The sequence below is a fragment of the Labrus mixtus genome, chromosome 7 (assembly GCF_963584025.1).
Source record: "Labrus mixtus chromosome 7, fLabMix1.1, whole genome shotgun sequence".
NCBI lineage: Eukaryota > Metazoa > Chordata > Actinopteri > Labriformes > Labridae > Labrus > Labrus mixtus.
The window spans coordinates 26,766,457-26,783,493 of NC_083618.1; the positions used below are offsets into that span (position 1 = coordinate 26,766,457).

Sequence of the window (17,037 nt, forward strand, 5' to 3'; positions counted from 1 at the left end):
TTCCCCTGCACCATGTGTGTGCAAAAAGGACTGTGGACTTAAAGGAACATGGACACTTCTGTCTTTAACCAGCTAGAACTTCTTTAAACTTACATGTTTGCTATTTGAAAGGTTTGCCCGGACATGTTCACTGACATGATACTATTCGGTTCCCATTACTGAACTGTTTGTTATTTGCAGTAAAACGTGCAGAATACTGTGATGTGTTGGTTTTTGAACATCCACAAGGCTTTCATTTTTTTTTTTTTTTTTTTTACAGATGTACAGAACTATTGATGGAATAGTTTGAAAATGTTTTGCATTGGTTAGAATATTCCCATGATGCATACAACACTGTTTGTTACACATAGTTCAAATATATACTTAGTGTTTTGAAACACAGGTTTGGTTGACTATTATATTTTAATGGATGTTTTGAAGAAATGTTTGTCCGTCAATGCAAGTGAAGTAGCACAGTATAACTTGTGTCAGCTGTTCCTGTTTGTGTCCCCCCTCCATCCCCTCACCTGCTTGTCCTGTAGGTCTGATGAGAGCTCATAGCTCTCAGAGAGCGAGCGGGAGCGTTTGATGGCCTCCTCCTCGGCCTGCTTGCGGAGGATGGACTGAGAGTGCTGGAGCTTGGGTCGGCGGGGCCGCTGGTGGCCTGGCAGGAAGATGTGTCCGTAGAGCTGGCTGTCCAGGTGGTCGGGGCCGAGCCCGCCACTGTGGGTCACTGGAACGCAACTGTAGCCGCTGCTGGGGTCCACAGAGGCGCCCACTTCGATGCCTGGAGCATCACCTTCCACACTGCAACACACAGGGACACAAACACAGAAGGGTTAGTCTGCTGAGTCACTACACTAAGGCAGTGCTGAGTGGTTCAGCAAGAGTCATGTGACAGAAAAAGTGAACTTTGATACCCCTGGCTGGGTATAAATATGAGAGAGAGAATTTATAGTAGCAGTCTGAGTGCTGCCTGTCGTCTATGCACATTCCTTTACAAAGCGGAAACCCTTCAGATGGGGCAAAGCAGCAATAATACTGTGCTGCTGTACAGCAGCTTGATTTGGAGAAATTAAAACCCTATAAATAAATTATATATATCGAAGATTAACCATACAGCACAGCAAAAATGGTCTTGTTTCAAAATTATTTGTAGGATAATATTTCAGTAAAAGCAAAGCAACACAATCTCAAGGGTTTATTAAACATGGATAGCAGAGCCTTTAAAACACAGATCAATACCAGTCTGTGTTTGCCCAAGCAGCACAAACGTCTACAGCTGATTGGATAAACCCTGACAGAGTTCAGTAACAACGGCCGTGTTACACCGGACTGCAGCACTCTAATGCTCTTAATGTTCCCCTTCCTCTACACTCCTCACACTGTTGTGATCGGAGCGAGGTTTCTATGGGGCATGCTGTGCTTTGATAACTACTTCTTTGAGGAACAAAAGCAGCGTTTCACTGGAAGAAAAACAGAAAACTGCCCTTTGATCATGTCAACATAGGACAGGAGGAGGAAGTGCATGACAATACAGAAAGAACCATCACATCTATATTTCTATTATTTATATTAAAATAGAGTGCAGCAAAGGGCTGACATGAGAGGAAGAAATGAATCCGGACCGATCGTAAACCAAAGTGAATACTTAATGTCTGCTCTTAATGCAACTTTTGAGCATATGATCAACGAAATAACATCCTAGTGAGAGCTGTGATTCATGTAATATACTGCTCTAATCACGCCGGCAGATAACTCCTTGAAACCCAAAATACATGTAAGTGTTAAAAATGTAACTCTGCAGAGGAGATTTGAGATCTCTACAGCTAATGTTCACATTCTTATTCACCAAGACTAACCACTGTTGCATCCTATATTTGTATAATGAAACTTCATAGACTCCTTGTTAATAGCTTTTGTCTTTCAAACTCTTTCAGTTTGAAATGCAGACTTTCTATAATCTCAAAGCCCATGCAGAGATGACATGAGCCAAAAGAACTGATGACGTCATTACTAGGGTTCAGAAAGCTCCCCCAGATCAACAGACATTACACATTGAGCATGTAAATGTTTTCACCCCCTCCCATCCACTAGTGGTGAATTTTTCTGAATATTTCCTGCTGCGCTTCAACATCAGCTCAACCAGAATTTAGTAAAAAAAAATTACTAGAGGGCAAGCAGGAAAAACTGTGGAAAGGGTCAGAGTAAAACATTTGTCAGTTTGTGTTCATACATACACCTCAACCAGAAAATGTACAGGAAGTTTTCAGGAGTTTTGTGCATGTGTGAAAGCACCAGTACAACATACAGTCACACACATGTCCAAGAGGTGAAATGAGAACGGCTAAGTCCCTGTAGTTCATAATCAATATTCTTTAAAACATCCTGAATGTATCTATCTAAATAAAGAGAATAAAAATGCCTGCAAATGAGTTTGAGAACTCAATAACTGCAACACATTAGTTTAGCAAACTTCAGAATGTGACAAAGAAATGCAGAGAATCACAAACAGTGCTGATGTGCATTCAAACAAAGCGTATGAATCATAATTCTTTTGTGGGCGACTGAACTGACAGCATGAGGAGAGAAAGGAAAATGGGCTGCACTTACACACCATCTTCTTTATTCTTTTGACCACTCAAAGAGCTTTTCTCTACATGTCAGCATTCACACATTGAGACAGATGTCTATCCTGATGGTACAGCCTTTAGGGGCATGTTGGGAATCAGTCTCTTTCCCAAGGACACTTTGGCATACCATCTTACATGGACAATCTTGAAATTAGTGGATAAAGTGATCTTTTCCTGTGCAACAACTGCCTAGAAATCTATGGACTCTGGATGTGAACCCAAACTTTAGCGTGCAGGTTTTCTGTACTGTGAGCGTAGACAGTAAAGCTTAGTTTATTTATTGATTGGCTGTTCATAGCAATAGCTCACAGAGCCTTCTTCGGATACCAGAAAAACATAAATTCATGTTACAAGGTACAGGCTTATTGTTGTTGGTGTGCCATCTAACACTTGTGTCTGAACACAGAGTAAATCAGCCTGAGAGAGAATGTCTCCTGTGCATCCAACAAAGCCGAGGAGAGTTGCCACTGTTGTGTAGTTATTAGCCCGGAGTATCAAAATGTCAGCCGATTTTCCAAAACTAAACAAAGCCAGCTGACATCTGCGGTGGAAATGTGAGCTTTTTGACACGAAGCAACACTTTCTTTGACAAAATGCAATCAATATTATTTCATTTTGTTTGTCTGTAGATGATGGATGAGGGGGGGGGGGGGGGCAGGCTAAGAACAAGGCTATTGCTTTCTACATCTATCACAGCATTACCTGGTCATAAACCTCAATCTCTGACATTACACCACGCCCGCCCACCAATCAGGTCAACCATGGGCCCAACCATGCATAACTCCTAACCAAACGGAGTTATTATTAAAATTCACTCCCTGTGCAGAGTGTGCCCATGAGGACAATAACTTATCAGACCAATTTCGTTTTTTTGAACCAGGCTGTAAACATGTTTTTTTAATTGGGGTGTATGTGACTCTCGGGTGTCTTGGAGCCAGCCTCAAGTGGATACTCGGGGATCTACAGTTCTTTTCACTTCCACATCGGCTCATTTTTCAACACCGGAGGTTGCTGCTTGGTGTTTACGAGCGTTTAATTCTAGATGGTTTATCGTTTGACAAAAAAAGTTTGGAACTGCATTGGAGGCTTCAGGAGACTTTCCTTTAAACATTAAAGTACAGCTTTTACCTTTAACAAGTAAAAAAATGTAGGGTAGCTATGGTACAAGTAACCAAAAAAGCTGAGAACCTCTATTTGTTTGATAATTATGACCATTATCTTGCTGAAGAGGAGTCAGAACAAGCATGACCATTTGACAGTCAACACTGTCTTTCTAGACAATGACTGCAACCTTTATCTTTACTTTGACAAAGTACCTTATGCCTCAAAGTACCATCACCTTAATCATGACTGTTAAGGATCAATAAGTTGCCTGATAAATTATTCTAGTTACATTCATTGTAACACATTGGAAAGCACTGACAAACAAAACACTCTTTCATATGACAAAGTACCTTTTTGTCATTTATTTCGAAGGCCTCCTCTCCGTTCAGCAAATTCACGCTGAGGCAGGTCCTCCGTCATGGGAAAACAACTCTCATTATAGAAAATGTGTTCTATCTCTAACTTAGACACTTGATGCTCTCATTGCATCTTCAGTCTCCTCCTCATGCTTCCTCAACACATTTTTAATTCCAAAGGAACAAATCTAATCAGACAGAAAGAGTCCTTTAATTAAACTGAAGGGTGGGCTGTAATACGTCCGCTCCAGCAGAGGATGCCTAATTGGAATTATCCATTTGTTTAGATGGGAGGGAGGCTTAGCATGCTTGAAATGTTGCACTCAGCTCGAAGCAATGGAAGGCAAGACACTTCGAGGAACTCAGACTGAGAGCTGAGACTGATAGCACTCAAGGCATGTTAATGTCTTCAGTTAGCTGGTTTTGTTGCATTAGAGTTACCGAACAAGACTCTCTGCACTTGTTTTACATTAAGGAACCATGCAATAAGGACAAACAGCGTAACCAAAACAGGGGAGAATTAGTCGAGAGGGTTATCGCAATTCTTCCAAAATTTGAGCCACTTTAAATTCCAATCTTAAAATAATAATAATAATAGACTTTATTTGGCATGGACATCACAGATACATTGGACGAACCAGATGCATTGTTTAAGTGTTTTAGCAAGCATGCTAGTTCTCAACACCTGTCCACAGGAGGTGTTGTAGGATCTTCATCCTACAACACAGGGTTTGAGTCACCCAAACAGAACTGCTTCTGATCCCATTCCTGGACTGCAGAATATATCAGTGGTCAGACCTGGGGCGGCTGTGGCTCAGTTGGTAGAGTCCGTCTTCTCTCAACCGGAACATTGGGGGTTCGATCCCCAGGTCCTGCAGCAACATGTCCGATGTGTCATTGGGCAATACACTTAACCCAGAATTGGTTCCTCAGCGGCGTATGAATTGGATTAGTTACTTTTAAATTAACCTAGAGACTCTTTTTAGGGACTAAATCCAGCCTCATTGAAACTCATAACCTAATGTTCACATAAACTGCATTACCCAGGCCAAGAGGTCAACATTTTTAGAATAAGTCATGGGCAAAGGTACCTTAAAGAGGACATGTGCAGGAAAATGAAGAATGTTTTGTAATGTTGTCATCATCATACAAAAAAAGATTTTTCTTTTATCTTTTATCAGCATAGAACCACCACAACAGGCCTTTTTTTAATTTAACGTTGCATGGAGGGACACAGATCCTGGGCAGAAAATAACCCAGCTGTTTCAATACTGAACTGATTGATTTCATTATCATGTCCCAGTTACAGATATATTATTTCTCAGGGTTTTAACGAGAAGTTTCATTGGTTTCCAAATGACTTCATTCGTTTCACAACTTGCAGCACCAGCATTGGTGACGTGACCTGGGATTAAGATCCTGGTGATAAGCTATGTTTGTTTAAATTTCAATCCTGTGCTGGTTTTAGTCACTGACAGGAAATGTAACCCTCCCATGACGTCATGTAGGTAAGTTAAATCGGTGAAAATATAATCTAAACAACAAAATGCCTAACAGCCTAACATAAAAATATACTAAGGTGGCTGATATAGATCAAGATCAATTGTTGGTCTGCATGGGCTGTGTGCATTCACTCCCTTTTTAATGTTTTGATTGCCTGCAGTGGTTTCTCCAGTTACTGTGCAGCTAAATAACTCTGTGTGACATAAAAAGTGACAGTGAGGGACACTATTAAAGTAGGACACAGCAGAGTATCCATCAAGTGCTGCAGGGAAACCATGGGATGAACTCAAACCCTGAAGTATAGAAGAAAAGCTTGACTCTGTTTCTGTCTATGTGGCATACGTTTTGCCTTCACACTCCCTTAACCTGACTAACAGTGACATAACTTAGACCTACTGGAGGCTTGGCTGTTTTGTCTACAGTCTGCAAGCAAATAGCATTACTCACTACTGAGTAAGAATGGAAGCTCAGGGAAAAAATGTTGAAAGATGTATATAACAAATCAGTATGGATAAAGCTGCGTTAAACCAGAATCATACAATCGCACAATGCTCCACTCAGTGATATCTTACTTGTTTCCCTGTCACCGTCCACTTCACTGAACCCCATAATCGTTTGTAACACAGGCTTTCAATACAAAAAAAAAAGGAGCTAGAAGAATAAGCCGATTTTACGGGAGTGATGTCACAGAGTTATTTTCTCTGACTCTGAAAAAAACTAAAGCAAAAAAAAAAAAGGTACAACTGTTCTCCCGGGTCGTGAAGTACTCCCAGTGACAAGTGAATCAACTTTGATTTGTGAAACTGTTTGAGTGCTCCGTGAAATTTTAAACAATGACCTCTCTGTGCCATTTTTAGTCTACCAGCCCACGTTGCCAGATGTGGTTTTAACACTGGTTTCAGCAGCATTTACTAAGAATGACACCCACATAAAAAGGTCTGCACCTACTTTCCCCTCTTGAATCACTGTTCCATTTAAAACCTCACATAGGACTGCTGCTTCCCATGACAGGGCATATATTGCCGGCTGATAGACTTTTAAAGACGTCTTTGAAGTGGAAGGCAGAGCGGTGGATTCGGTGGAGGAGTGAAGGTCATGAGAGGACGACTCTGTTTTCAACACCTCTCCTGGAGATGCCCTCTTTGTGCCGCTGAGTGGCACCTCCAAGTGGAGTCTCTTCTCACTGTGTCACTCCGCAGCGATGAATTAATTACTCCAACCTGCCACTCACACAAAGGCACACACAGCCTGCCTCTCCTGGTGTCCTTTGTTTGGCTGTGTATTCACACTGATTTCTTAAAAAAGATTTTTTTCACGAGTGAGTAACTCGTTAAAAATCAGTTTAAGGTGATTAAATATGAGTTATAGAGGGGGGAAAAGGGATCAGGAGCGATAAAGTAAGACTCAGCTGCATTCACTTGCCTGACACGCAGCAGGAAAATCAACTACTGGCTCATTAATGAAGCACAAACCTTTGCTGCATCGCAAATGAAGCACACTTTATTTGCACAAAGTGTGCTCCTTATAAATTTCATCAGCAGTTCTTCTCTGGCACCAAGTCCACCGCATTAAAGGCAATTCATCCAATGAGCAGAAACAGCAATTTTGTTAGACTTTAATAAATTGATCCCTCCCTCAAACCCTCTCAATTTATCTTTTTTTGAGTCTGACAGCAGTTGCTGCATACCAAAGTGGCCATTAGTGTGATGTACCACCTTCATCACGGGACAAATTCAGAGCCAAATAAGAGACTAAGTATATGTACAGCAACGATTAAAAGAATCAACTTCTACACACAGCAGCAACAGCACGTATACACACACACTCAAGAGTTGGGCTTACCAGCGGTCTGATTCCAGCTCCAGTAAGGACTGAGTCCTGTCAGAGGCACACTGCAGACACCACATGTTGCCTTCTGAGTGCCTATATCAGACCCTTTACCCCCCGCCTCTCTAGAACTCTATCCATGAGCTTAAGGTAGCTCACCATCCTAACTGCACAGCTTCCCTCTCGGACACCTCTCGAGCTCTGGCCTTCTCTCGGAGCTGCACAAGGAGGGGCGTTTCGCAGGAAGAGGGAGGGAATTCCTCCAGAGGAAACTGGGTCGTGTGGCAGCGGGAGCACTGGTGCCCCACGGATGAGGAGGGTCTTAAACAAGAAGGGGTGAAGAAGTAGAAACGGAAATGGATTCAGTGAGCGCTGGTGCTGGTGGCATCAGATCGAGCTTTATAAATAGAAAGGGAATCTGGGTGGCAAGGGAGAAGCCTGGGGAAACCCCCCCCGGATATACTTCTTTAGCTACAATAATAGTGAAGGTACAGCTGCGGTAAAGTGAGCTTTATATCGCACAACTGACCAAATCCTTCAGCCTCATATGGAGGACATATAAACTCATTTACAACCTCAGATCAAAGGCCTACAAAAGAGAGCTGAAGACGATACTATGACTAAGCAGCCTTCTTACAGACAATACAGAACGAACAACAGCTGCCCGGCCAGTCGTCCCACAGAGCTATCCTTTAAACAAACAACCAAGTTAAGAGGGAACGTTTGACTCACATCCCCTCCCATCTCCGTTCTGATGTTTAGGGTGATTTCCCCCCACTCCTATTCCCCAGCTTCGGCCCAAAGACTGAGCATTGAGGGGCCTATCCATTTCCGTATAATGACATCATTACCCAAACAATGGGTGTGTATCAAGTGGACCAAAGATGTTATCGAAACCAAGGCAACCATGCAGCGTAAAGCGCTGAGATAACACAAATAATCGCTTCGGCTTGTGTAGATATCTGCCATGACTGAAAGTCTGATTCTGCACTTCAACCTCTGATAAACCATATCTTATATGGAGCCCGAGAAAAAAAAAAAGTGCAAAATGACTTTGTAAAATGTGGAAAAGAAAATCCTTGATATAGTATACAATTTGGTTGAGTGAAGATGGGAGTTTCAGAATGCCTCTCTGATGGGCCACTTCAGAGCACAATAAAAGGGCAAAATAAACGTCTTCCATACGGTGAAGATTCATGTAAAGTGCAGCACAAATAGATAATGATTATGTAGAGTGTATTAGAGGTTATTATACAGGGGGTTAGGGTGATCTTTCCCAGGACCAATGTGGAAAAAAATAACAGTGATGCACCATTCTGAAAGTGAAGAACTGACAAGACAGAGCTCAAGGAGAAACAGACTACGACCCAAAGGTGAACAAAAAAAAAAATAAGTATAGCAGAAAACTGAATAAGACTTTAAATAACAAAGATCTCTGACTGAATCAAATTGTATCTTATATGTAGACACTAATTTAGACATTCAGCCCAGCTGTACTCTATATGCAGTATAAGCCAGTTGCTTCTCTTTTGCATTAATTGCGAGCATGATGGCGTTTATGGTAAAGCTGCATCAGTTAACACCCACTACTTGGGTTTAAATGCAGAGGGGCACAGTTTGAGACAGCTGCCTTTGATCAGACCTTGAGCTATTTTTGTCCCTCTCATCTTTATCTCGACGGAGGAGCTCCAGACTGTACAGTAGTTAAAAAGAGAAGGGGAGTATTTTTATCCCCGCTGGAAGAGTCTGACTCTGTGCCATGCTAAAAGGTAACTTTGAATCAGGATGGCTACGTGACAGATTTATTCAACAACTGTGACTGTCCCAAATGTCATGACCGTTTGTATACAGTTAGAATAGAAATGACCACAGGTGGTATGAGATGAAGAGCTACAAACCTAATCACTTACATGCCATGTTACGGCAACCTACACACTGTTGGCTATACACGTGTGGGAACCATTTGTGCATTGATAACAGGAAAATGGAAAGTCTTTATGGTTAATGGTAAATGCACTTGAGCTTGTACAGCGTTTTTCTAGTCTTCTGACTACTCAAAGCGCTTTTACACCACAGGTCACACCTACACATTCACACACTGATGACGGAGGATGTTATCTTAAGTGACCATCAGTATGAACCAATCCATTCATACACATTTACACATTGCAGACAAAGCAGTGCAGCTAGGGGTTAAGCGTCTTGCCCAAGGGTACATCGGAGATGTGGCTGCAGGAAGTGGGGATCAAACCCCGACCTTCCGAGGGAGATGAATGATTCTACCAACTGAACCACAGTTCTTAGCATTACTGTATTTACATTTTTCATCTTGCAAATCCATAACACAAGTTGTTTTGCATTAATACCTAATTTATCATAATGGATGTACTGTTGTTAAAAAAACTTTTTTTTTCAAATGTCACTATTATCGTCATATTGCACCGAAAGAGCTCCTGAGGAATTCATCAAACAGCTGGTCCTTCTGAAATAGCTGAATCATTTCACTGAGTGCTTTCACAGAGAGAAAAACCGAACACCAGGCGTCTCTTTCAGGTCTTATGTTACAGACACACCTGTCATACTCTGTCTACACTCCACAGTGGAAACAGCAGGAACTGTCGTCCTTTTTATAATTCCTCCATCAGTCGCTCCTCTGAAGGACGGACAGACGCCATCACAGCTCTGTACTGGGACGCACCAGCTTTGCGTAGTTTGAACGCACGGCAGAGTTAAGACACTACTAACATTTGTGGTTTTGCACCAGCTGAGATAGTTCCAACACAGGCATTAGTAATATCTTAAATCTTACACCTATGGATCGTAGCAGGTGTAAAGTAACATCATGGTGTATCGTTATGAAAGGAGGGATAACTTGGAGGAGGTTTTACCGGCTGTTTGGTGTCGGCAGTGTGGTCTACGTGATAGATTACATCCCCTCAGACATGTGAGAAGATAATTTTGATTTGTAATCACACTATAGTTTTTCACGAGTGGAGATAATTCCATCTGTCCAACTACAGAGTAGGCTACCAGTAAATTAGCCTCCCTTGTGTTTTAGTTGAAGATTTCACCATTCAATGTCACTGTAGTTATTTTACACTATAGCTGTAGATTAAGGTTGTAGCTGTTATGACCCACTCATAATGCTTAGTCATTTTATGGACATTTTTAATTGCTGTTTGTCTATTAACATCAGTTAAGGGAAGATATTTTCAGCTGTTACAAACACTGAATTGAAAAGTGCCTTTCACTGATTGGTCACAGGAAGTGAAAACGTCAAATCTGCACCAGTAATCTTATTTGTTTGGGCATAATGTTTAACTAGTTAGGATTAACCTTATGTCTCTGTAGTTCAACCAAACAATGACACAACTTAAGTCAGATCCTAACCTGTTTCGACGTTGGGTTTAGTGCAGACTAAACAGCCAAACTTAAGAGAATACTAACACATAGCTGGTGCGACAGTAGGCCACTAGTCTTACTATAAAGACCCCACTCGCTATAGCCTCCATCTACAAGTTCAACCTCTCCACCTCCTCCTCCCACATCCAAAGGACATGCCACTCCCTGCACAGTGCTACACTCAACATATTGCATGAGACTGCGCCTCATCCTGGAGGGACAAAAATAGAGCCATTGACAGACACTACATTTTCTGCCTGGCTTGGTAAGTAAATTGACCCGTCTGTGTGAGTAGGGAGGCTGGAGACAAATGTGTCTGCACGTCCACCTCCCCAGATGCTGTGGGCTGTGGCTGAAAACAACAGCACAGGTGATTAGAAACACAAAGAGCACAACACTATCTCGATGAAATTCACCACACAGAGGAGCAGGGGCGATAACATTTTCAGCAGGGAGCTCTGATAAATCTGCTGTTATGTGAAAGTTGTTGTAATTCTGCAACACTCATTCATCAAGGAGAAATACCTAACCCTGTACGGCCTAAAGCATTACATACTTGTCAAACGTAAATAAAAAAAAAAAACAATAATAATGAAGAAAACATTGCATGTAAGAGTTTTGATTTGCATTATTTATTAAACATCAGGTGTTATTTTTTTTTAATTTACTGATTTAAAAATATTTCAGAAAAAAATACACAGTGCTTTTTCTTTAACCTCTGGATGTTCAGACTATTTAGTCCCTGCCTCGGAGACTCCTTCATTTTCATTTTGGCCCTTGTTGACTGTTTATTTGTTGTTATTTACATCTTGGTTTCTGTACTTATCCAAATCTTTATCTACAAATGAAACCCCAAAACAATATAATTGTGTTATTAGTGTTGGTTTTATGGATTCGTTTTCAGTGAAAATTAACCACAAAAGAAAATGATGCACAAGTGATGGCCCATGCAAACATGCAATAACATAGATGTAATTGCATTATAGCAAATTGCAAATAAATATCCCAGTCCCCACCCATACCTAAATGATCAAATCATTAAATTTAAGCCTTTGTTTTACTTTATGTTTTATGAAAAAACATTGCTTTATGGCGTAAATAATGTACAAAATTGCAAAAAATGACAATTGACAAAATGTCCATAATTACCTGCTGTATGATACACACTTCTTTTTTTCTTTTATAACTGCTGTATCAAATTTGAGAAACATGTTTGGAAAATGATTTTACTATAAAAATATACAAAAAATATGTGATTAAATAAAAATATCAACAAAATATGTTAATATTATGCAGCCTCAATCCAGTTAATATCCTTATTGATGTATGAGTAACAGTGTTTTTCTATCTTGATCTTTTTCAAAATGGAGACGATGTTCATGAAGAATCTCACATGTGTCACTGATTGACCTTGTCATTTCTGATGTGCTGTGATAAGGTCTTTTGGGACGTTCCTTCTGTCGCCTGGGAGATGATTTGTGCATAGCATCAGGAAAAACTATCTCACTGAGGAAGCAGGCGTCTCAAAAATGATGTATCAAATATCATTCATTCAGCTTTATTTTCCACCAGGTTCAACTGAACACATTTTACAGATTTGAGGGCTTTTAAAGTGTTGGTCGTGCTAAACAGCAAAAACTTGTCACCTTGGGAGATTTGTACTTAAGTGTTATTTTTGTCCATTACTGACGTAAGGCTTCCTGTTGCTGCTGCAATTAATAATAATACAGCATTTTTTAAAGAAGCGAGGCTACGCACCCCCACAGGTCAGTTATTGTTTTCACTTCCTGCTCCCTGTTATGCAGAGCTTGATTTATTCATTGTGGGCAGAAAGTGAGGAGGTCAGATCCTAGGTGGCAATCATCATTATGTAAAAATTATGCATTCACATAATAATCTGTTCCTTGTGAGCCGGCTGACTGACTCGGAATAAATCACAATACTTGTCAATTCTGTCTCGTTTGATTTGCCGCTGACCACAGTCGGCAGGAAACACGCTTTGAAAGGGCATTTAGTACACAGACAATTTAAAGGTATCCTATAATAGTTTCCATCAAAAACTCTCTTCAGCTTTTCTCCCCTTAAGACCACTTATCATGTTCTTGATGCCTGACACACAGACTTAATGCTATTCCTTATTCATAAAACATTTTCACATCCATTTGACCAGCAAGCAGTTTTCTACTTCCCGGACCGTCATGGCTCTTTAATGAAATCTCTAGATGAATGGAATAGTATGACATTTTTTTTTTAAAATGAAAGCTGAACTCTTCTCAAAGAAATCCAAAAAAAACCTAATCATGAAAATGACAACAAGACAATTGATAAACGGAGAGGAAAAGGGTATCGCGCAGTCTGCTTTGCTCTAGAAACTTTGTCCGTAGGTTACCATGGTAATCAGTATCACAAACAGAAACTACGGTAAATGTACTGAATGTGTCTGCTAAACCATTCCCCCTACTTTCCCTATAGTGTACTAAAATATACAGTAGTATTAACACTAGTTTTAACACTAATTTCTTTTTTAGGAGGTGTGGGATGGGGGGTGGGGGGGTGGGGGAGGGGTATGCCTTTATTAGTGAAACAGGACAGTGGATAGTCAGTAATCACAGAGAGACAGTGGGGAATGGCATAAAGGAAAGGAGCCACAGTTCAGATTCAAACCTTTGAGCCTCCGTACATGGGGTGATCAAATTAACCACTAGACCCCCGGCGATGACATAACTCACTTCTAAGTGTTACATGTTTCAGTAGCTTTATTCTAACCACACAGGGGATGAAGAATGCAATCTCTTCCTGGAACGAAAAACAACAACATTGACAGCAACTACATTTCCAGGATCGGGTTTCGGGTACACATTTTTGTACCCTAGTTAACCTCAATAATGAGCCAGAACTAAATGTACTAAAAAAAAAGGCATATTATTTTTACAACCACATTTAACAACAAGTACAGTCATTCAATTCTGTTTTCCATTCCCTTATTTAACTTGGACCTAGACTCAACATGTTTTCACAAGTGCGTATACTGTAGGGCGCACCAACAACATGTCAGCACATTTATAATAATCTCCTGTGTTAGCATCACGTCCTGTTTACAGACACTGGGGAAAAGCCATTTGGACATGAAAAAACAAAGATGTAGGCATGCAAGGGACCTGCCCTCCATGCTCTGGCCTGAGTCCAGCCCCATCCCTCACGCCCCAAACTGAGCACGGCTCGGCCTGGCCCAGAAGGCTGACTGTGTCTGTAAAGCTGTTTGGCTTCACTTCAACCCCGTAATCCCTGAGCTCAGAACGCACTCACGTGTGGCCTTCAGAGTGAGATGGTGGCCCTGCCCTCCCAGCCTCAAGCCTCCCCACCAGAGAGAGAGAGAGAGAGAGAGAAAGTGGGGAGAGGGAGGATTAACTGAACTCACCACTGGCTGCAATGATGTACATGCATGTTTTTAGTCCTGCAGTGCAGAAAGCACAGCGCACAATGCAAAGACAAAACACCAACCACATGCAAGCATCCACACATTGGTGAGTCCCTTATAACACACGCAGAACGTAAATCCAAAAAGCTGCAGAGTCAGAGGCTAACAGATGAAAACAGTCGACGTTATGTTGATGACCATATGGCAATAAATCTGGTAAATGTTTATGCTAAGCTGTGGTAGCCCCTCTGACAGAACGAGTTATTTAGCTTATCTCTGCTAATCCTCGTGCTGTAACTCTCCTGCCATCCCCTCCTGAGCTGCCTGCAGACTGAACCAACACCATTACCTTACAGCACAAGTGAGAAACTTCTGACGAAGGCTCAGGCAGCTTTGAAAGGACTTACAAATGAGGTCTTGTCTTAGTATGATATCATTATAATCACAGAAGTGATAAACCAAAGCGGTCCAATGACGCTGACAGTTCATGTCGTACACAAGGTAAGAACAGAAGGGCGTGTCACCGGAACTTTTTTCATCTCTCATTACGCAGCAAAACCGTTCACACACCTCTAAGGTAAGTCGGTCAAGGTTTGATCACAAAGTTGGCAAGTAGGCTATACACTGGTGGATGTTGCCAAAGGACAGTTTGGGTTCAGGGTTTCTGCAGAGTTCACCAGGGTTTAATCTAGTTAGCTTTATTAAGTGAGTTGTATGACTCGTCTCCCGAAGAATTTGAGGGGTGTGGCTTGTTAAGGAGCACTAAAGGGAGGGATGTATTTATTCGACTAACGTTACAATATCAACAAGTTATGCCGAGGAGGAAAAGGAAAGAGGGGAAAACAACGCTTTCAAATTGTTGCGACACTAATAAAGTCAAATTCCGTAGTAATTTAACTCCAATTTGGTCTTCAGTCTAAATAATAATTGATGGATCCGGCTCACTTGGTTTCACTTTCTTATGCGCCAGACAGGATAGCTTTTATCATCAGTTTCAATCTTCAGAGTTTGTTATTGTCAAGTCTGAAAAGCTGTGCAGGCAATCTAAGCTACAGCGATGCTATCTGATGGTTCAAGACAGGAAGCATTTTTCAGATGTCCGCCATAGATAGATAGAAATTGTGACACTGCATCATCAGTCAGCTCAGGAGGTCCCACGAAGGGGGTTGTTTTTTTTTTTTTTTTTAATATAAAAACCTATAACAATTGACCGCCAAGTCTAAGATAACATTGAGAGAAGCAAAAGCTTACATTCATAAAAAAGTCAGTATCCTTTTCATACGCAGCTGAGACGTGCCTTTGCCTCCAAACAGGGCTCTGACAGATCCTGACATGTTTAGTTTGCACTGAAAACAGATGAGAGCCTCGCAGTGACGTAGACCTGGGGCACTGGTGGATGAGCTGCCGCTTCATTGGTATTCATAAACATTTTGCTATTCCAGGAAGAGCAGCCGGCCTGAGCGTGCTCAGACTGTGTCTGAGAATGGACCGGACACTGGTTATGTGTGAATGAGGAGGGGGACACAACACAAAAATCTCAGGGGAGTGTTGTAGAGAAGACAAGTTACACCCAAAGAGGATGGGTTTCTGAACCACTGGAGAACACTTATGACACGACATGAAGATAATAAATTCCACTTCATCATTACTTAGGTAGACCTCCTTTTTTCAGCTTTCCTGCAAAATTCACCGATGCATGACAGCAGCCTTTGAACAATGTCAGGATACTAACACAACGTTAATCGCAACCAATCATTCAATGTTTGAATCTAACCAAAGTGTAAGCAGCTTGGGTCCCAATGCATTGTCGTAGCAGAGTATGTAATGTAGCTCCCCTTACATGCATTATGTATTCAGTATGCATACAATAGAGGCATACTGTTATATCAAGTTGACCCTCTTGCTGCTGCATCCCTTGCAATCTATAGCACATGTGTTGAATGCTGTCAAACAAATGGTTGCCTTGGAGACAGATCCAGTCATACCCATGCTATAGGAAGTGCTGCGGTTACTTTGTATTGTAGATAGTTTTAGATTATTTATAAAGTCTGCCATGTGTGGTCATGATAAAAAAAAGTAATATTATAAAGGATTGCAAAAAGATCATGCTGGCAAACTGTGAGCGGATGTAGTGGAATTTCCTGGAATCCATTATATTATATTTGACGTTTACCATTCTATGCTTGATGTGGAAAGGGAATTGGAAGTCAGCCTCACTAACAATAATGGACTGTGAGAGTCTTTCTTATTTGTCCTTCCCCTTCCCTTTATTGCATTGACCTTTACAATAACTCGCTTATGTATAACAAATTTGACCAGATTTGTTGTCTTGCAAGACACTCAACCCCAAGTTGCTCCCACTGCTTTAGTGGCCTAAATACAGCCATCAGTGTGTTCAACTTTTAAACCACCGTGTATGCATGGTCTAAGATGGGCTTTGTGACGACCCCTGACTGTGTCAGTGCTGCCCCTGTTGCCTTGTATCTCTCCCCACTCAGGTGGTCTTCAGGTAGTAAGGGGCGATGTCATGATGTCATGCACCTGGGCAGACCAGGCCTCAGTATTTAAGATGGCTTCTCTGTCCATATCTTTCTTGCCAACTCTAACTTTGGTCTTTGTTTTGCCTCCACAACACCACACACACATTGACCATTGCAATCACCACCGATTTACAGACTGCATATTCTATTATTTTGTTTTGCCTTAGTTTTCAATAAATTATTATTTAAATAACTTTAAAACTGTGTGGTCTCCCTGTTTGTCCAGCTCACTTAGCCTGGGTTGTGACAGCTTACAATAATGAGTGTTTTAAAGC

At 41.3% G+C, this 17,037-nt stretch overlaps 1 protein-coding gene across 7 annotated transcripts in view; it reads right to left on the bottom strand.

Annotated features, from left to right (window-relative positions):
* Positions 1-17,037, bottom strand: part of iqsec1b (IQ motif and Sec7 domain ArfGEF 1b) — a 197,510-nt gene that overhangs the window by 18,004 nt on the left and 162,469 nt on the right. For 6 of the 7 annotated variants that reach the window (XM_061041442.1, XM_061041441.1, XM_061041440.1 and 3 more), the window contains one exon: positions 507-786. In XM_061041442.1, the coding sequence (XP_060897425.1) occupies positions 507-786 (280 nt within the window). Of the gene's footprint in view, positions 1-506; positions 787-7,417; positions 7,591-17,037 lie in introns of those variants that run through there. The other variant, XM_061041444.1, reaches the window with a different exon arrangement.